At 36.1% G+C, this 22,083-nt stretch overlaps 1 protein-coding gene and 1 long non-coding RNA gene across 11 annotated transcripts; one reads left to right on the top strand and one right to left on the bottom strand.

The window, feature by feature from the left end:
* The first annotated feature begins 7,018 nt into the window (after nt 1–7,018).
* Nucleotides 7,019–12,412, top strand: LOC111711006 (uncharacterized). Of its 5 annotated transcripts, none has more exons than XR_002767169.1 (7): nt 7,019–7,094; nt 8,522–8,598; nt 9,525–9,642; nt 9,700–9,858; nt 11,993–12,069; nt 12,215–12,237; nt 12,326–12,411. It is a non-coding gene; the product is annotated as an uncharacterized LOC111711006 (long non-coding RNA). The 5 variants fall into 5 exon arrangements; XR_002767168.1 differs by having other exon boundaries at nt 12,159–12,237; XR_002767166.1 differs by having other exon boundaries at nt 12,103–12,237.
* Nucleotides 12,413–15,626: 3,214 nt separating this feature from the next.
* LOC111710993 (zinc finger protein 571) lies at nt 15,627–21,622 on the bottom strand. Of its 6 annotated transcripts, none has more exons than XM_023485203.1 (10): nt 21,355–21,622; nt 20,626–21,059; nt 20,283–20,495; nt 19,729–19,836; nt 19,272–19,382; nt 18,896–19,155; nt 18,557–18,678; nt 18,372–18,465; nt 17,423–17,529; nt 15,627–17,295 (listed from the first exon to the last, which is right to left on the bottom strand). In XM_023485203.1, exons 1-10 carry the CDS (start codon nt 21,485–21,487, stop codon nt 16,667–16,669), a joined length of 2,211 nt encoding a protein of 736 aa, XP_023340971.1. In that variant the 5' UTR covers nt 21,488–21,622; the 3' UTR covers nt 15,627–16,666. The 6 variants fall into 6 exon arrangements, with proteins under 6 accessions (XP_023340971.1, XP_023340972.1, XP_023340973.1 ...); XM_023485204.1 differs by having other exon boundaries at nt 18,381–18,465; XM_023485205.1 differs by having other exon boundaries at nt 18,557–18,663.
* Nucleotides 21,623–22,083: the final 461 nt, after the last annotated feature.

Raw genomic sequence — 22,083 nt, 5'->3', positions numbered from 1 at the left:
TTCAGGAATATTGAAAGAAATAAAAACGGTGGAATTGGCGCCAAAATCTAATCTAGATAAATGATTTTCTATTTTATATTTTTAAAATTTGCCACTCTCCGAGGTTTCTGATGTTACCTGGAGGGCAACAAAGCATATTTTAACAAAAGAGATGAGTACAAAGGAAGAAAGAGCTTTCTGTTCACTAAATCATAAAACTGCTCACAACCCTCAACCTCATAAATTTTCATCAGAAACCAGTTTTTACAAACTTTTTTAATCTTTAAAACTATTTGTGGTTTCTTTCAACCCGTCAGAAATTCTGCAAACTTTCATAATTAATTTGTTATGCGTGGAAATTTTAATTACTCATTTTTCTTGCCATGTTTTAAAATAAAATTTAGGTTTCAGACTAAAACTTAAACTTATTTTTTAAATTTCATAGATAGGACATAAGTTAGTATGATAATAGATGGGACATTACATATATAGGACATTTTATATAAAGGACATAAGATATTTTATATTAGAAACATTACATATATAGGACACGACATACATAGGCCAGGACATCTATATATAAATTTAGCTTGTCTGAATTTGTTGGTTTGTATCCAATTAACGTCAAAACGGCTGAACCGATTGGGCCGAAATTTTTTGTGGGACATCACGTGACCACAGGGAAGGTTTATGAATGATAAAAATAAAAAATAAATGTGTTTTAACGGTTTTTAATTTTGTCGCGATTTTTTTTTTTTAAAATCCGCCAAAATTTTTTTCTTTGTTTTAAAATGTAAACAAAAAGAACATGTTCACAATTTAAATAGAAGATGGGCGCGAAGCGCCCTAAAAGCCTAGTCTATATAAATTTGGCTTGTCTGTTTGTTTGTTTGTATCCAATAAACGTCAAAACGGCTGAACCGATCGGGCCCAAATTTTGTGTGGGACCTCACGTGATACCAGGGAAGGTTTATGAATGATAAAATTAAAAAATTTGAGTTTAAAAGTTTTTTATTTTTGTAAAAAATCTTAAAATCTTAAAAATCCTCAATCTTTTTTTATAAAATCCGCGAATTTTTTTCTTTGTTTTTCAATATTACAATGAGCACATGTTCACAATTGAAATAGAAGATGGGCGCAAAGCGCCATAAAAGCCTAGTTTCGTATAAAGGACATAAAATAGCACATTTCTTAGATGGGTTATTACATAACGACATAGCATAGATAGGATATTTCATAAAGAGGACCTAACATAATTAGGACATTTTTTAGATGAGATATGATATGAAATTTCTTTGACAAAAAGAAGAGCGAAGATTTTTTCAGATTTTCAGCAATTTTCCACACTTTCTATGATTACTAAGTTCACGGGTATATCACTTTTCCTGGTGCGACATGAAAAGTGTCGTTCTATACCTACTACAAATAAAAAGGAACTTTGAAACCCCTAGCTCTAAGCAGTATGTATTACGTTCTATTCGTTGTTACGTGACCCCCATATCTACTTCGTCTGTTCGTTGTTACGTGACCCCCATATCTACTTTGTCTATTCGTTGTTACGCAAGAGAAAAAATACAATTTCAAAATCTTGAAACCGATTTTTTTATCAATCGTGGTTCAAATTTAAATCTCCGATTTAAATACTTCATGACCCTTAAACTTTGAATCGGTGGGACAGTATGTAGTTCAACGACGTAGCTCAAATTTATTAATTTCAGTCCCTGGTTCCAATTCTTGATTCTAATTCTTCTCAGTTTTCTAATTGACAGAAATTATTCCATTACAAATTCTTTAAATAATCCTTGATGAACCAAATATTCAAACCAGGACTAACCCAGTATTCTGCGGGAAAACATGTCAAGGAAGATGGGAGAGAAGATTGGTAGAAAGATTGGAGGGAAACTGAAAGGAAGATGGAAGGGAAGATGATAGGGAAGATGAAGGGAAGATGATAGGGAAGATGAAAGGGAAGATGATAGGGAAGATGAAGTAAAGATGGGAGGGAAGATTGAAGGGAAACTGGAAGGAAGATGGGAGGGAAGATTAGATGGAAGATTGAGGGAAGATCAGAGGAAAGAGAAAAGTACACTGAATGTACAGAGATGTTTTAAAGATATTCCTATTATATGGATTACCTAGCTCGGTTGTGAACATTGACTGTTATTATGTCATTGAGTACTTGTGGTGNTGGATATTCTCCTCACCTTGTTCGTAAGCTGATTGCGAAGTTGCTAATTCCCTAACTATCGGATTATAATAACATTTCCCCACAATTCAGGATTAAAACTTTAATTCTTTTTTTTTAGCACATATTTGGGCCTTGAAGTAGTGCAGGGTGAAATGATTTAACAGTTTTTTTTTTTAAGTTAATAGCTTAGGAAACCCAGCTTAGCATGGAAACTAAACTTTCGATACAAAAGTCAACCCACTCAATTTAGAATTCTTAAACCAAGCTAAGAACTTTCCCCTGGTTCTTTCAAGTTCCCCCAATTAAAATTTGAGTCAAATCCGTAAAAGAGTTCATGAGTTATGTTCATACATACAAACAAACAGTCAAAATTCTGCGATTAATTCTTAATGTATATAGATGATACAGTGTCATCCACAAAGGACTGTTGGAGTTTTTATTCTGTATTCGCTACAAAAGCCCGGATACAAATATAACTCATTTCATAGCTCTAACATTTCTAGCATTTGCAAGAACGCATAATTTTATTACATAAGTTTCAGGTCATCATTGCTTTTTGTCTGTTTGTAAAGGATAAGATTGCAGTTTTAAAGGAAACAGCAATGATATTTTTTTTTTTAAACGACCAGCGGCTAAAACTTTTGGTTGGTTGGCGCTCATCCCCATCAACTAAACTCGATATCTACCGCGTAAACTATTGAATTAAAGGTTTGAAATAAATTTCGGGATATACACTACCACTCTTCTGTTTCTTCTTCCTCCTTCGTTCCTCTCTTTAAAAATCATTAATAATCTTTTTTCCCTTTTCTCCACTATCCTCGCCTTTTATTTTCTTTTTTTATCATCGAAATTTGTTTTTGTTTGGTTGAGTGAATTTTTCATCAATGATGTATCATCTGTTACAAAAGCCTCATACAAACACAACAAGTGATAATTAGAGGGACCCTGGAGATTAGTAAAAACAAAAACATCAATAATGTGAAAGATATTGTCGTTTTTCTAGGTTTAAATGTTTTCAATATTATAAACATTAATATCTTATCCAATATTCATACTTGATCAGATAAAACTGCTGAGAGTACTGTTGTAAATCGGGCATTGCCATGTCTGCATGAAGGGTCACATGAAATTACACTTACAGTCCCTTTAAGGTTCTGTTTTCTAAATTGTGGATTAATTCTCCTACTCCAGAGTTTGAAGAGAGCTCTGGTGCTAAACTTTTTCAAGATCTCATCCTTCAAGTGAATGATAAAACATAAAACTTCTCAATAGTTTATTTGAGGTGGGAACTCTTGTTTTGCGGATATCGAGATCAATCCTTGATCTGGATCTTTTGTTAATCTGCAGATTACTTTAATCTTTATTCGATATCCCGCATGGTAACCGTTCCCACTTCACAGTCATGGGTTGAAGAGAGCTTTGATCAAGGGAGGAACAATTGAAATGAAGAGATTAAGCATTGATCCTTAGATTAAAAGTGTCCACAGTGGATATCGAGATGAAGCGTCCGGAATTGTGAGTATCCGACACAAAAGTTCCCGGCTCTGATTAGACAAGTTTTATTTCCTGTTTCTGCAGTTCTAAGCAGACGAATAATAAAGATTAAATTATTATAAATTCAGCTCAGGTAGAACTATAGATGTCAATGTCAATTTTAACAAAAGGAGAGGAAAAATACCAAATACAGTTTTAAACACTTTTTCTTTATTCAAATAGACTTTCAGTTTTCTAATTTCTAAGAGATTCCTTTTTAATTTTAAAAATACGATATTTATAACTTAGTACATTAAAAACTCTATATGTTTGACCCAATTTTGAACAACATAAGAAACAAAAATTATCTTATGACTATTTAATGAATTTCATTTTTTTATTTAAACTAAAGTTGGGAAAAAGTTGAAAACTGGAGAAACTGAAATAATAAAAAGATTGAATCTAGCCCTACTACACCGTAGGGAATAATTTGACACCCTCCTCCCCTTGTTCAATACAGGGGATGGATACTCTCCTTCCTTGTTCAATACTGGGGATGGAAACTCTCCTCCCCTTGTTCAATACTGGGGATGGAAACTCTCCTTCCCCTGTTCAATACAGGGGGTGGATACTCCTACCCTTGTTTAATACAGGGGGTAGATACTTCCCTCCCCTTGTTCATTACAGGGGGTGGATATTCTCCTTCCCTTGTTTAATACTGGGGATGGGTACTCTCCTCACCTTGTTCAATACTGGGGATGGAAACTCTCCTTCCCCTATTTAATACTGGGGGTGGATATTCTCCTCCCCTTGTTAAATACAAGGGGTGGATACTCTCCTCCCCTTGTTCAATACTGGGGGTGGATATTCTCCTCCCCTTGTTAAATACAAGGGGTGGATACTCTCCTCCCCTTGTTCAAAACTGGGGGTGGATATTCTCCTCCCCTTGTTAAAGACAAGGGGTGGATACTCTCCTCCCCTTGTTAAATACAAGGGGTGGATACTCTCCTCCCCTTGTTCAATACTGGGGTTGGATATTCTCCTCCCCTTGTTAAATACATGGGGTGGATACTCTCCTCACCTTGTTCAATACTGGGGGTGGATATTCTCGACCTTCCCTTGTTCAATACTGGGGGTGGATACTCCTATCCTAGTTTAATACAGGGGGTAGATACTTCCCTCCCCTTGTTTAATACTGGGGATGGGTATTCTCCTCACCTTGTTTAATACAAGGGGTGGATATTCTCCTCCCCTTGTTCAATACTGGGGATGGATATTCTCCTCACCTTGTTCAATACTGGGGGTGGATATTCTCCTCCCTTGTTAAATACAAGGGATGGATACTCTCCTCCCCTTGTTAAATACAAGGGGTGGATTCTCTCCTCCCCTTGTTCAATACTAGCTGTGTACTCTAGAAAGTAAGAACGGATATCTATATACTGAAGAAAGTAAGGACGTTTAACCATATTATCTCCGGGTCCAGCGCCCTCAGTTCATCAAGTAATCAGAAAATTAGATTTAGAAACTGTCCGAGAAAAAGAAGGGAATAGGAAAGACAAGATGGGGAAGGGGGAATAGAGGAATAAAACGAGAAGGGTCCTATTGGTCTAACACGTTCTTTAAAGCTATGCAAAATCCAACCTTTTCATGAATCTTATTTTAGGGAACTTTTTTCGCTAAAACCGCTAGATTTTTAAAGATGTATTTTTCTGAACAATTATTTATTACTTTTTCATCTGTTTTTCTGGTAATCAAAGAAAATTAGGTTATGATTAAAGAATTGGAAGTTTTAGATTAGATTTTGTTCTTTAGACATGAAATTGATAAGAGACTTAACAAATATATTTATTTGTAAATCCACTTCTGAATAATTGTATGGAAAGGAACTGATTACTCGACTAAAACTATAATTTTATAATCATTGCAATCTGATGTTACATTTGACATTTCAAACTATTGGTTCTTATAGATTAAAATAGTCAAAGTTTAAAAATCAAAGGTATATATTATTGAGTTGAAAAGATAGAATATCAGAGTTTGAGGCGTGAGTTATAATCTTTTGTGTATATTTTTGCCCTAAGATACACAAGTAAACTAGATTGAATTACAATAATTACAGAACTTTCCATAAATCCAATTCCATAAAGTTTAAGGAAAACAAACGAAAGTCTTGCAAAAAACCTGTTTTTGATTAATTTTTTTTAATAATGTCCAGAATGCAGATTATCCTCCCCCCCTTGGTAAGTATCGGGTTCAGGGGGATATATATATATATATATATTATACTCCCTCTATATATCCTTATTCCCTTTGTTAGATTTATATATTTTATATATTTGTTTTAGTGTTGGTTAGTTTATTTCCTGCAAACCGTTGAAACAACTGAACCGATCGGAGCCAAATTTTTGTAGGTGATCAGTATTAAAAACATGCTGTCACAAAATACTTAATTCTCGTAGATTTTGAAAGTTCAAAACAAAGGATATTTAAAAAAATGCTTTTGTTTAATCATTTTCAAAGAAAAATGCTTTAAATAAAGAACTAAACAAAAACTGTTTCTAAAAAATTATCTGACAATTAAGGGTTTAAACAAATTGTCACTTTTTATCTAACGTGACCTTTTTTCAAAAAGTGCCATTTACACTTTCACTGTAGCACTTTTTAAAACTGTATTTAAAGGTAGAATTATTAAAACATTTCCTCTTTGTCTTTGCTGTTGAAATCCGCAGATTGTATGTCAAGTCGCCGGGGATTTTTTGTCTTTTGATCAGAGATGAATTTTTAAGTTTTCTTTAGTGAATCGTTGTAGGCATTTATCTTGTATTCTCCTTGATAAAAACTTGAGAGACTGTGTACGTAATTTTCAGTAACATTCTATTTATTGACTGAAATGTCCGACTCACAACCGTGCTATTTAAAGCTTTGTATAATCAAGAATAAATGAAATATCCATGATTTTAGCTTTAAAAAATTGATTATTTTTAACAGTGGGTTCTCGATAAAAGAAACTTGCGGATTTCTGCTACAAAAACAATAGAGAATAGGTCAGAATTAAACACAATTCAAGCTAGAAAACGACGAAATCTTTCACATAACTATTCACATAGCGTATTAAAGGATATCGTTGTGAATCGGGCATTACCCCCTTTAAATGGAGGGTCACTTAAAATTACAAGAACGGCCCCTTTAAAGATTGAAAAATGAATAATAACAATATTCTATTTAAGCATATTCTATTGTTCTCCTGATATGAATTTAAAACTCTATAGTTTCAGTTCTTGCTTCAGTAAAATATCAGAATCCAATAAAATGAAATTGTTTCAGATTTTATTTTTATATCAACATCTATTTTTTACAACATCTGCATAAAAATATTCAAACCTTGCAAAAAAATGTCATTAGTTTGCAAAGCAAGTGACGGGTGGCATGATATGTATGCGAGTGATGCAAAAAGGTAGCAAAAATTATTTCGAGTCCGATACAATCCTTGCGAAAGGAGAAATAAAGTTAAATTACAGTTTCAGGGTATTACATATTTACATGCTTAAAAATATAGATATTTGCAATTTAATTTTGCTTATTTAACAAAAGAGAGATAAAGGAACCGAGTTTTGGACACAAACTCTGATTTTCGAAACTTAAATCTTTAAAACCAGATGTCGAAGACCTTTTCTATATCAAAATATGAATTCTGTTAGCTCCAAGTAATCTAAGTTTGAAATATCAAAGCTTTACGCCATAGGGGTTCATAGATATAGAGATTAGAAAATGTAAGTTTGCGGAAAAAAACTCAGTTCCTTTGTAAAATTAAGAGAAGATTTGTACAATCTTGTTCGGAGTTCTTCAGTTTAGTTAAAGTATGTGTTTGTTCTGATTCATTAACAGTCCCTTGATTTAAATGTTTTATCTTCTTATTTGTAGTGTCAGGAGCAGTCCCTTGATTTCAGTGTTGCATCTTCGTATTTCTGGTGTCAGGAGCAGTCCTTGATTTGATTGTTGCATCTTCTTATTTGTAGTGTCAGGAGCAGTCCCTTGATTTGAGTTTTGCATCTTCGTATTTCTAGTTTCAGGAGCAGTCCCTTGATTTGAGTGTTGCATCTTCGTATTTCTAGTGTCAGGAGCAGTCCCTTGATTTGAGTGTTTCATCTTCGTATTTCTAGTGTCAGGAGCAGTCCCTTGATTTGAGTGTTGCATCTTCGTATTTCTAGTGGATTAATGAAAGATGTGACAAGTAAATGATCTGCTATTAAATTACAGGATAAGGTTCACGTGCCCAGTTCAGGAATTCAAGATTAAATCTACTCCGGGTCCTCAATATAGCACGGAGAAATCTACTCCGGGTTCTCCATATAGCACGGAGAAATCTACTCCGGGTTCTCCATATATCACGGAGAAATCTACTCCGGGTCCTCACTATAGCACGGAGAAATCTACTCCGGGTCCTCAATACAGCACGGAAAAATCTACTCCGGGTCCTCAATTTATAACGGAGAAATTTACTCCGGGTCCTCAAAATAGCACGGAGAAATATACTCCGGGTCCTCAATATATCACGGAGAAATTTACTCCGGGTCCTCAATATAGCACGGAGAAATCTACTCCGGGTCTTCAATTTATAACGGAGAAATTTACTCCGGGTCCTCAATACAGCACGGAAAAAATCTAAGTAGTCTTTAAACAGACAGATTACTGAATAGGATGGATAAATTTTATTCAAACATTTCAAGCATCTTCCTCTTTTAGGAGAACCGAATGGGGGTTATGCAGAATGAGTTTTTTTATCCTCTTTGGCATTAACTTAGTAGAAAATATCAAGAAAAAAAGAGAAAATTATCTAAGTTTGTTAAATTTGTTAAAGAAATCTTGAAAATGTTTTCATAGGTTGAAGTACGATGTACAATTTGTCCATTTCTCAAGAATCTGGGCCCGAAATCTATTAAAATCATCGACGCTTTCAGGTGATGGAGAGAGAGCGATATCATGATCTTCAGTTGATAATTATCTGTCCTGGATATAGGATACAGGATACAGAACACAGAATATAATAAACAGATTAAAGGATATACGATACCGGATATCAGATCTTCAGTTGATAGTTATCTGTACTGGATATAGGATATAGGATACAGGACACAGGATATTATAATAAACAGAATACAGGATATAAGATACCGGATATCAGATCTTCAGTTGATAGTTATCTGCACTGGATATAGGATACAGGACACAGGATATAATAAACGGAAAACAGGATATAGGATACCGGATATCAGATCTTCAGTTGATAGTTATCTGTACTGGATATAGGATATAGGATACAGGACACAGGATATAATAAACGGAAAACAGGATATAGGATACTGGATATCAGATCTTTAGTTGATAGTTATCTGTCCTGAGCTGAAAACTTTAGAATGGTGGATATCGGGATTAATGCTAGATCCACTCTTTTTCTTAATCACAAGATTAAATATTGCTTGTTTTCCTCATGAATTTAATCTCCAGATTAATTAACAGATCGGGATTAAGGATATCACATTCTAAAGTTTTCAGCTCTGGATTTAATAAACAGAATACAGGATATAGGATACCGGACATACAGGATAAAGGATACTTGATAAACGATACATGATACAAGATACAGGATAATGTATACGGATACAGAACACAGGATGCAGGACACAGGATACAGGATGAACGATTCTTGATAAACGATACATGATTCGTGATAGAGGATATAGGGATACAGGATCAGGATAAAGGATTATAGGATACCAAATACAGAAGACGAATACATGAAAGAGAACCGTGAGTTAAGTTTGTGAAGAGCAAAACTCTTGGTTCAATCATAATTATCTTGATAAATATTTGATATTTTATGTAGAAGAATGATATTCCAGTTTTTCTGCTTGCTAGTTCGGATTGTTGATCTTCTTCTCTCCGTCCTTGATATAGCTCGGGAGTACATGAACAACAGGATTAAACCTGAACCTGGAGCTCAGGTATGGTTACAACCACCCGGAGAAGATTTTATTATTGAAAAATCTATCCATCTCTAGGTAGAGTCTAGTACTGGAACATGTGTAGCTCTGTATATCCTTGTTATTTACTATATCTCCGGGTTCTGCTCCTCCCACCTACCAGACTGTCCCTGCTCCAGAGGGACCTGGATACACTCTGATATATCAGACTGGGGGAGAACCCCTTTTTAGCTAAAGGTAAACTTATAAGCTCACCCAGGATGAGACTGTAAAGACGACTAGAAACTCGTCATAAATGACGATCCCAAGTTTAAATTAAGTCGTGTGCCCTGAAGTTGGTCTTTAAACGGCGTAACTAATGATCATATTTTTCATATTTTTATTCAACTACAAAGCACGAGATAATACAAATAAAAAATCACAATTTACTATGTAGTTTGGACCCGCCTAACCAGAGTTGGTTGTTTTGATTGGTTGGCCCATTATAAGCGATTAAGAATTGTAAATAAATAGATGGATGTACACTGTACAGTGTACATTTTAAACAAAACAATGATGCTAAATCAGGAATAAGATATGGAGGGGGTGAACAAGTATAAGGGAAAGGATGGGTACTTAGCGGAAGGGTTGTAACAGAGGGTAACATATATTATTAGAATCATGTTTATGAATTACAGGGTGAAGAAGATAACAAAGACTAAGTGTATCCACATAAAAAAACAAAGAAAGAAAGGTTATAGATGAAGGGAATCATGAATATCAGGAAAAAAACAGCTAGTATAAATTCAGAACAGTCGTCTCTGAAGTCTCGTCCTTAAGTATCCCTGTATAAGCATACCTTACCCAGGAACAGTATTTAGTCCTACTACAGGTACACTTTTCATCTGATTTGATCATGATTTAGGAACTGTCTCCAGTCTGCTCCAGGTACACTTTTCATCTGATTTGATCATGATTTAGGAACTGTCTCCAGTCTGCTCCAGGTACACTTTTCATCTGATTTGATCATGATTTAGAAACTGTCTCCAGTCTGCTCCAGGTACACTTTTCATCTCACTTGATCATGATTTAGGAACCGTCTCCAGTCTGCTCCAGGTACACTTTTCATCTGATTTGATCATGATTTAGAAAACCGTCTCCAGTCTGCTCCAGGTACACTTTTCATCTGATTTGATCATGATTTAGGAACTGTCTCCAGTCTGCTCCAGGTACACTTTTCATCTGATTTGATCATGATTTAGAAAACCGTCTCCAGTCTGCTCCAGGTACACTTTTCATCTGATTTGATCATGATTTAGGAACCGTCTCCAGTCTGCTCCAGGTACACTTTTCATGTGATTTGATCATGATTTAGGAACTGTCTCCAGTCTACTCCAGGTTCACTTTTCATCTGATTTGATCATGATTTAGGAACTGTCTCCAGTCTGCTCCAGGTAAACTTTTCATCTGATTTGATCATGATTTAGGAACTGTCTCCAGTCTGCTCCAGGTACACTTTTCATCTGATAATATTATGATTTAGGGTCTGATCCAGGTACACTTTTCATCTGATTTGATCATGATTTAGGAACCGTCTCCAGTCTGCTCCAGGCACACTTTTCATCCGATTTGATCATGATTTAGGAACTGTCTCCAGTCTACTCCAGGTTCACTTTTCATTTGATATTAACATAAACTAGGTACTGTTTCCAGTCTGCCCAGGTACACTTTTCATCTGATATTACTATGATTTAGAAACTGTTTCCAGTCTACTCCAGGTTCACTTTTCATTTGATATTATCCAAATTTATTGTTTCCAGTCTGCTCCAGGTACACTTTTCATCTGATATTATCCTGATTTATTGTTTCCAGTCTGCTCCAGGTTCACTTTTCATCTGATATCATACTGATTTATTGTTTCCAGTCTGCTCCAGGTACACTTTTCATCTGATATTATCCTGATTTAGTAACTGTCTCCAGTCTGCTCCAGGTACACTTTTCATCTGATATTATCCTGATTTAGGAACCGTCTCCAGTCTGCTCCAGGTACACTTTTCATCTGATATTATCCTGATTTAGGAACTGTCTCGTCTGCTCCAGGTACACTTTACATTTGATAATATCATGATTTAGGAACTGTTTCGTCTGCTCCAGGTACACTTTTCATCCAATATGAGCATAATCTAGGTACTGTTTCCAGTCTACTTCAGGTACACTTTTCATCTGATAATATCATGATTTAGGAACTGTCTCTTCTGCTCCAGGTACACTTTTCATCTGATATTATCCGTTTCCAGTCTACTCCAGGTACACTTTCCATCTGATTTTCTCTTGATTTATTGTTTCCAGTCTGTTCCAGGTACAATTTTCATCTAATATTATCCTGATTTAGGAACTGTCTCTAGTCTGTTCCGGGTACACGTTTCATCTGATTTGATCATGATTTAGGAACTTTCTCGTCTGCTCCAGGTACACTTTTCATCTGATATTATCCTGATTTAGGAACTGTCTCCAGTCTGCTCCAGGTACACTTTTCATCTGATTTGATCATGATTTAGGAACTGTTTTCAGTCTGTTCTAGGTACACTTTTCATCTGATTTGATCATGATTTAGGAACCGTCTCCAGTCTGCTGCAGGTACACTTTTCATCTGATTTGATTATGATTTATGAACCGTCTCCAGTCTGCTCCAGGTCATTTTTCATCTGATTTGATCATGATTTAGGAACCGTCTCCAGTCTGCTCCAGGTACACTTTTCATCTGATTTGATCATGATTTAGGAACAGTCTCCAGTCTGCTCCAGGTACACTTTTCATCTGATTTGTAGACGATTTCTTGATCCCGTCAATTCTTTTTTATGTTTATAGTTCGGACTCCGTGTAGATTATTTGTATTGGAAAAGTCAAGTTGTTGAAGATATTGATAAATTGTTGAAGAAAATACCGATAAACCTATACTCAACTCTCTCTATATTAAAGACCTATAGGTTTACCCACAAAGGATGAGACTTCAGAGACGACTGTACGGAATTTATACTGTTTGTTTCCTTACATTCACGATTACCTCAGGGGACATTAGTTCCAAAACTAACACTTGGCCCATTTTGGAACTACAATCACCTGTACCTGCAACTGTAAAGTTTTTTGTTTCTATGCCAAATTATTGAATAAGCCCTTAGGTTACTATATCAAAGGCATAATACATATTTTAACCTGGGGACTGTTATATTTCAAGAGTTTCCGGTCGTCTTTACAGTCTCATGTTTTGTGGGTAACCCTGTATATGTATAGGATACTGGATACACTGTACAATTTAAAAATTAAAATGATGCCATGAAACATATCTTCTACATGGTGATCAAATAAATATTTTACACCTCTTGAATAATTATGTACATCAAGTTTAAATAAATAAATAAATAACAAAAATAACAACCCTAACCACGTACCAACAATTTTTAAAAAAAGTTATGCTTGATTTAATCACCAAGTAAAATTTAGGTAGTGGCCAAACTCTGTTACTCGGAATGCCGCAATGAATTATAAGAAGAGCGAAATTAGTATATAGTTTAGGTTTAGGTTAGGTTTAGATACTTTCTGGGCCTAGGGGGCCGAGCGCCGCGGCTAGAACTGGCTCTCTTTGTATTACAATTAATTGCAGCATTCGAAAGTAAAACAGATTGGCCGCTGCCTAAAATTTACCATTCAATTGTTTAAAAAAATAATAATTTTTAGGATGGTTTCACTTCAATATTTTTAAACTAGATGTGGTTTGAAAGCTTTATTTTAAACACAATTTTATTTAACTGCACTAGACAGGAAGTTCCAATTTAGTAAAACTAAACAAATTCAAAATTAGATATTAAATTGCATGCTTTTCCGTTCATGGAATGAAGAATATTATATAAAAAATATCTGTGATCTAGATAAATGGTTATTTTAATAAATAATAAATATATTTTTCATTTTAATAGTATTCCAATAAATTCCTTTTAATATTTTGTTTATAATCCTGTGTCTTCAACGATTCAGAACACGCAGTGCAACAGGGCTTTTAACAAACAATATAGTCAAATTTAAAACTAAATTTTAAAAATGGAAAACTTTTAAACATATAATCAGTTTCTTTATTTGTTGTCACAGAAACAAATCTTATTAAAATAATAATTTTCTTTTTAGTTCAACTCCGACTGAAATATAGTTTAGAAAACAACTGTGGATTATTTCTGTACAGGTTTATCTATGTTTTATAACGAGGCAACACAAAAAATATTTTCAAGTAAACATAAATGGTAAATTTAGTATACAGTGAGAACTTCTAAACGTGAAAGTTTAAAGAGGATTAAGTACAGGGTGTCCCGATAAACATGGGAGTTGGGAAACGACTTAAATATCGTCTTTGATAAATGACATAAAGGCATGAAAATAGGACTGAAAATCTAATTTGATTTTAAAACTGTGGTCTACTTCCTTTGTATCTTTAAAATTGCAACGGAGATATTAAACATTCGATAGTTTTGTTGATTTATAATAAACTGGAATCTGGACATATTTCTTAAGGTAAAAAATGATAGACTACAATTCGGAAATCCCGAGACTATTCGTTTTCACTTTTCGATGCTCAATGTTAAATTGTAATACTACACAAATCTGTTTAAGGAACATATAAACGATGTAGAAGTCGGATCATTTCATTCTCATGTTTATTGGGACACACTGTATGATATGGTGAAGGATGGGGTTCCTACTTGAAGAGGGAGGGTACCCCCGGACGCCATGAATCTCCCCTATGCAGACCTAGCCTCTATCACTATACAGAAACGAGCCTCAGCGTTTCCTTAAAACTCTTGGTTTTTTTTCTTCAAAGTAATTAGATTTTGGTATTTTTCTTCAAAATAGTGGCATAAAAAGTTTATCAAAGATCAGAAGTATTTTGACTAAAAGTGGTTTATAAAATTTAAAACATTTTTTACGCAAAAAGGAAAACATTTAGAGAAAAAATTATGCAATTAATATTATTTGATATTTTATAATGTGCAAATGCCCAGTAAGATTTCAATTTAAGCTGTCAAATTGCTATGACTTCGCAGCTTGGATTACAGCTTAGCTGCGACTCGAAGTCACAGCTATCAAATGCTATGACTTGAGACTAATGAACGAGGTGTGATCCAATTTTGAGATCAGAGCACAGAGCTATGTCTGGAAATCATAGTCGTAGTTACAGCAAGTTACAGCTTGTTCTATGAACCGGGCAATAATCTTTGATTTAAGCAATACCTTTTTTTGAACTTTTTTATTAGATTAAGATAATAAAAAATTTGAGATTGACAAATAATCTGAATTTAAAGGGTAATATTACATCGTCTGTACGCAACTGAACTGAACTTCTGACCTACTAAGTTTCCAACCTACTTCAATACCGGACCTGCGCCAGCTGTTTATTTTTGTATAATTTGAGGGTTAGGTTAGGTTAAGACCATTTCTCGGCCGGGCGCTGCGGCTAGGAGACACCTCACTGCGGCTAGGAGACAGCTCACTCCGGCCACAAGACCATATAGTATCTGTAAAACCACGTGCTAGTAGGTCGGATGTGTAGTATAGCAGATTTGGCGTGCGTTAGAAGTGGAGTATAGCGGATTTGCGTAGGTTGAAGAATACACCATCATCTAAAATCATTTCCCAAAAAAAGTATTGCTGAAATAAAAGATTAAAACAAAATAAACTAAATTCAATTAAAAAATGAATTTCCAAATAGCCTTCTTACTGCGTAATGTTTTTTTTTCGTAAAACATAAATTTTATCAACTTCTTTTTCAGTCAATATGAGTTAAGACAACCAATGAACAACATTAATCTTCAGTAGATACAATTCTTGAGTCCCTATGATTATCCGCAGCGTAAAGCATATGAGAAATGGCTCGGCATTGTTAAACCTTAATATTATTTGAACGAATTGAAGTTAAAATTGTAGAAAAACTCGAAAAAGTATGGTATAACTATTGCCAATTTTGGAACAAAAAAGAAAGCTTAATGAGAAAAATATTTATTTTATACATGAATGCCTCTGATGTGAGATCAGAAAATAAACGAGTATTATATTACATTTTCATATTAGTGTCAATATAAACCATTCCTCTCTCATTCATAGGATAGCTTACAGCTGCAGTACGTTTATTCTTAACTATATTTAAACGAATTAATAATGATGAAAAATCAAGATAATTATTCCGCACAACTAACAGTGATGTTTGGACAAATCTATGTATTGTATAATGTATGTATAGGTAGAATGAGTATACCTACGAACATAATTTAAACTGGAAATAAAACCTGAGCGTAAGACCATAATGGCTTAACATACTGTCGGCATTCAGGGATATTTTTGCATTTCAGTTAGGTCTAAATATCTACGGAATATATTTACATTTTTTGGTTTTTGAGAATATTAATAGTATATATTACATTGATAAGAGAATGAAGATAGAAAGATCTATCTAATTAATAAATATCAATAAGGTTTGGTACCATCCTTCCCCTCCTACTGGTTAAGATCTTAGATCAGATCTTTGTATCGCTCTTGAAGGGATAGTGTTTACAAGATACGAGCATACTGCATAGATTTAAACTAGGAACACCTAATACAAGTTTGTTTATGTTGAACTAAATATTTCAGGCTGTTACTGTCAATTTTATGATAGCGCGGTGAACGCCAAGTCATAACTTTTTTTCGAACGAATTTGAGTTTTTTTTAGAATAGTTCTTTGCAAAGAGTCAATATCATAGAGGACGATTTCACTTTTATTCATAAGTTTATGAATATTTATTTTCTCACTTATTAGATCTGTTAACGATTTCACCCGAGACAAGTGTCATAAAATATCCTGGTTCTTGGAATACACGCAGTTACTCAAGATACTGCTGAACCCACGAGGTTAAAGAGCAGGTATGGCAGGCAGAGAAATATCAGGTCTGGAGAATACTGGAGAGTTAAGGGATGGATTGAAGGGAAGAATACTGGAGAATTCTCTAGGTAGGTTAGTTTACAGGATCATATTTAAGATCTAGGTTCATGAGAAAGGAGATCGAAAATATGCAGACTCCCAGTGTTTGCTCTCTGCCGGTTCAAGTTTGGCTGGAGACCTGATATTCATGCTTTGTACTGGCCAGCCAGCCCAGGACATGGGTAGAGTTGCTAGCTCTCCAGGCTTCAGATGTGGGTGGGATGGGTGTCCTTGATTCTGATAGTATCCACTAGATACCGTTGTAACCACCTGAGGTTGATCAATCATTTGCGGATTTTTCTCCTGGATCGAGGTAGGCACAACGGGGAATATTGAGAAGCCAGGGGGTAGTTTTGCCAGCTCGTGAGGAACAGAGGGTGTGCAGGTTATATCAACTCCTCGGCTAGTCACGGCCTGCGAGGCTTGGATGTTGGACATTACGGCTGTAGTTGTAGTAGTGTTAGAAGCCATCTTGGGTGGGGAGCCAAGCGCGAATGCTTTCACCACTTCTGGGTTGTTAAAAGCACGGACAATTTCTGGGTTTTTGAGCGCCTTGGCAACCTCAGGGTCCAGGTTCATCCCTTGCTGGGGAACCATCCCTAGCTGCTCAGGACTGAGAGGACCTTTCTTAGCAATCATATTGAGGAGCTGGGCTGTTTGATCTCCGAATACTCCATGGCTACCCATCTGCATATCTGAATAACGAACAGGGTATTATTTCGAGAAAAAATTGAGTTTTCTTTCTAAATCAAGATGCGATTTAATTTATTATTTTTCAAGTGAAGTATATTTCCATTTTTAATCATATGTTTGAAATCTTACCGTTCTCCGGTTCCTTCTTAAACTCCATCTTGTGAATTGGAGGAACGTTTCCACCAATTCCATGCGATTTCAGATGCTTTATCAGACGTTCCCGGCGCCCAAAGGACCTGGAAAAGAAATAACTATAATCTAAGAACTAAAGCATAACGATTAGACTAAGAAACTAAAACAAGGAGCGGAACGGAGCGATAAACTTGTATATCCGGAGATATGTTTTGCAAGGTTTCGTCCTCATTCTAGTTCAAGGCATGCATTGATCAATTTAACAAGATGCACAAGAAACCTTTCCCTTTGAAATTACAAGGACAGACAAAAAGTTTAAACAAAATGGAAACACTGTCATATAAAACTTCATGTAGTCAAGGGGAAAAACAGGAAACACTGTCATATAGAACTTCATGTAGTCAAGGGAAAAAAAAGGAAACACTGTCATATAAAACTTCACGTAGTCAAGGGAAAAAACAGGAAACACTGTCATATAAAACTTCATGTAGTCAAGAGAAAAAACAGGAAACACTGTCATATAAAACTTCACGTAGTCAAGGGAAAAAACAGGAAACACTGTCGTATAAAACTTCATGTAGTCATGTGGCAAAACAGGAAACACTGTCATATAAAACTTCATGTAGTCAAGGGGAAAAACAGGAAACACTGTCATATAAAACTTCACGTAGTCAAGGGAAAAACAGGAAACACTGTCATATAAAACTTCACGTAGTCAAGGGAAAAAACAGGAAACACTGTCATATAAAACTTCATGTAGTCAAGGGGAAAAACAGACAAAAATAACGAAATTTTACAAATTCAAAGCTGCCTTGAAAGCGGTGATGATGAGACGACATGAGGGCGAAAAACAGAATTAAAAGTACAGAAGATAAAATAAATGATCATTGACAGAAATGTATATTTTTAGTACTAAAGGGAAAGATTTCAAGTTTTAACAAGTTACCGCCCGCACTCGGAACAAGGGTAGGGATGCTCTCCAGTGTGTACGCGCACGTGTCTCTTCAGGTGCTCTTTACGCGCGAACTGCTTGGAACAATCTAGAAAACAACAGATGAGAATAAATTACGAAAAACAGTTTACAGCTGACTTGAATGAGTAACAAATCTATTCAAAGTTTAAATTACTTACTTTCTCCGGGGCATGGATAGGGCGTCTCCCCAGTGTGGGATCTCTTGTGTCGAAGCAAATGCTCTTTTCTTGTAAATGTTTTCCCACAATCCAAACAGTAGTATGGCCTGGGTGCAGGGGGCCTTATAGTTCAATAGTTAGATATATAATAAAAAAATGTTTTTCAAAAAAAAAAAAAATCGCAAAGCAAAAAAGTAATCACCAGGTCATTTATTTAAAAAAGTAATAATTTAGAGACAAAGAGAAAAATGGCATATTGAAGACAAAAACAAATAATTTTGTGTAAAGGGTGGGGGGGAATACCCCTGCTCGGATACTATAATAACTATTGACCCGTGCCTGTCAGGTTGAATCCCCATATGCATCTTAATATGACGATTCAGATGCTCGCGACGACTGTACGTCTTCGGACACCCCTCGTAGGTGCAGTGGAGCAAGGTCCCGCTTCCGCTACCCCCGCCATTGGAGTTGTTTGTGTGCGACATGTTCTGCTGTTGTTGTTGTTGTTGTTGATGTTGCTGTTGTTGAACGTGATGAGTGGGTTGGGGAGGATGTTGAACTATAGGAGGTCCAGATCCTGCAGGGTGAGGTCCTCCCGGCTAGACAAAAAAATAAAAATCAATTTAAAATATCTCCCCCATACATACTTAAGGAATCATAAGGAACTTAGAAGTCGAGTAGGTTTAAGGGGGGGGGGGAGTCATTATGAGCATACCCTGTGAATATTCTTCTGATGGCGTTGAAGATGTTCCTTTCTTAAGAAATCTTTTCCACAGTCAGGGCACCAGTGAGGCCGCTTCGGAGGCTGTACACCCAATTGCGCCACCTAGACAATAGGCCATTCGTTAAATTAATAAATTTACTAAATGACCCATTCCTCGGGTGGCGCGCTTGGGTCTACTCTTCCGGTGGTGCTTAGAAGTAGAAAAGATTCCCCTCCGGGAAAATGTGTATGAACTTGAAAATGCGGGAAAAAACAACTCCCTTCCAAATAAAATTGAAATCAGATAGAAATACAGCACATACTTTACTTTACACACGTTAAAATTTGAATTACGGTATTTTTTAGTTCACAAGTAAGTCTTTGGATTTCATGGTCGTAACGTTAACAAAGCAGGCTTTTGCGGCACCATCTAAAGTTTATTATCGGAGATGAAAAAATTTAAACTTACCCCGTGAATGTTTCTCTGATGGCGTTGAAGGTGTTCTTTTCTCTGGAAATCCTTTCCGCACTCGGAGCACCAGAACGGACGCTCTGGCTGTTGTCCCAAATGTGCAACCTAGAAATATAGAATGTGAAGACATTGTTTCATATTAAAACAAAAACTGAAATGATTCTTCCTATTGTATTTACTTATAAAGGATGTAGTTTGAAAAATATACATCTAGACATGAGAATGAGACGCCATGAAGTATTTGTATAGAAATATTTTTTTGTCAGGCCAATGTAGCCACCCCCCCCCCCATCGCTTCCCGGAGATCTAGAACGACTTCATTTCTGAACCTGGACAACATTTAAATTCGGACATTAGAGAAATTAACGTGGTTTAAAGCACAATTACAAGTTTAAAAAACTACATTATTTGAATTTGTGTAAATTTTACAGCTAAAAAAAAATATTTTCAAGTTTTATGACGATGGCGATTATGTTCAATTCCGATGGATGTCGCCTGGTCCCTAGAATGTCCCCGGTATCGGATTCTCATGTCTAAATGTTGCGACAAACCTTGTAGTGTCTAGTAAGCCTCTCCTTCCGTGTATAGGACTTGGTGCACCCAACCACCTCGCACCGATGAACAGGATCGTCGGTGTGCAGCCTGCTGTGTCTCTTTAGATGCTCTTCACGAGTAAAGGCTTTGTCGCAGTCAGGACACTCGTACACACGTTCTACCTTCTCTCCACGACTGTTGCGGTCAACCTGGCCGTCGCTGTGGTATTCCTGACAGACAACATCCGTAAAGGGGGGTGGCTGTCATAGAAGCCGGACAAAATAATTTAAAAACAAGGTTTTGAATTAGGTTTCTATACAAACAGATCATGAGAGGCTAGGAGTAAATATGAAACTATACCTGAGAGTTCTTTATATCCTTCTCCTGTTTAGGTTGTTGGTGAGAGAGGGCGGAGAGGAGATGAGATTGATGATGTTGAGGTTGTTGGTGAATACTGTAGTTGTGGCGGAGCTGTCCACCAGGAAAAGCTGTATCGTTGGTGGGTTGAGAGTGTATCTGATGAGGAGAAGGTACTGGAGTAGTGTGTCCGGGATTTTCTATCATTTCGGACTGCGAATGCGCATTACCTTGTTCGTGCACTTCGTGCTGAGAGTTTTGATGATTCTCCAGAGGGATCATAGACTGGACGTGATTATAACCCTGGAGGCTTTGAACACTGGCAACCACTTGACGACCTGTCACTAGAGCTGTACTAGCGGTAATAGTCGCGCTTCTTGCGTCGTCTTCTTTAATGGATTCTGAGTGTGCAGCAGGAGTTGTAGATGCTACCATTCCTACAGATAGTATATACCGTCACCAAAGTTTATAAAATCACTGTTATTATTAGACTATCAAAGCAGCTGACGATTACATAAAAATGAAATAAAAAATAAAAACTTAATTTTAAAAAAGCGTATGTGCAAAAGCTATGTATTAATATGTGCACTACCACCTAAGGAAATTGTTACGGGATAAAAATAAATAAAAAAGGCGCCAAAACAGAAATTTTAAAAAAGCTAAATCTAAGCACGTTAAAACCGCATGCAGGACATAAACAAGACAGGAGTAGGACTAGGAGTAGGTATATTCCTGAAATACTAGCAACAGCCCAAGCTTGCATGAATGGGTTGACCTTCTGCCGTTCAGGCGCGTGAGGTCCGGGGGGCGGATTCCAGGCTCCCACCTGCTCCGTCTTGATGTTGTAGAAATTGGAAAACTCCATCAGGTTTGGAGCTCCAGGTTGGGAGTGCAGAGCTCAGCACGGTAAGAACGCCAAGGTCCTTCATGGGTCCATTCAACCTAGCATCAATACTTCACGCAGGTCTGAAATAAACTATACTGTTATCACTCTACACTTTCAAAACATTATTAAATATTACAAACGATTTTTTTAAAACAAATAGCGAAGATTTGCTTGAAAAATATCAAACTGGGTTTGGCGTCACTTGCAGGAGAAAAAATGCCTGGAGAAAACAATGTTTTACAAGCCGGGAAACTTTATAAAACACCACATTTCTATGCACGACAGTAAACTATTAATGTATTCACTGTAATTACGAAGCAGGAACGTTGTTGTCACTTAACAAATGTCGTAAATTTGCCGGAGAAATGCTCCTTCTTTGTTTACATGCGGTTCCACCATATTAGAAGCCGAACAGCGGGAAATAAAATGCAACGGTCTAGCATCGAACATAGCAGGGGACCAAACCCGCCAAATTCAAAATATGAATAAAAGACGACATTTTGCCGTTTTAAGACTTATTCTATTTTGGGATGGTGTATCTTTCGACCTACTCAAATCCGCTATACTACACTTCT

Source organism: Eurytemora carolleeae, unplaced genomic scaffold, assembly GCF_000591075.1.
Source record: "Eurytemora carolleeae unplaced genomic scaffold, Eaff_2.0 scaffold610, whole genome shotgun sequence".
Classification (NCBI taxonomy): domain Eukaryota; kingdom Metazoa; phylum Arthropoda; class Copepoda; order Calanoida; family Temoridae; genus Eurytemora; species Eurytemora carolleeae.
Note: the sequence above shows the minus strand (reverse complement) of the source record. Positions and strands in the feature narration are given on the sequence as shown.

Excerpts from the sequence above, each read along its gene's own strand:
- LOC111710993 (XM_023485203.1), bottom strand. The coding sequence starts at position 21,487 with ATGGAGTTTTCCAATTTCTACAACATCAAGACGGAGCAGGTGGGAGCC. Across the intron at positions 19,156-19,271 it reads ATCAGAAGAATATTCACAGG|CCGGGAGGACCTCACCCTGC; the intron begins GTATGCTCATAA and ends TTTTTTGTCTAG. Across the intron at positions 18,466-18,556 it reads CTATCCATGCCCCGGAGAAA|ATTGTTCCAAGCAGTTCGCG; the intron begins GTAAGTAATTTA and ends GTTGTTTTCTAG.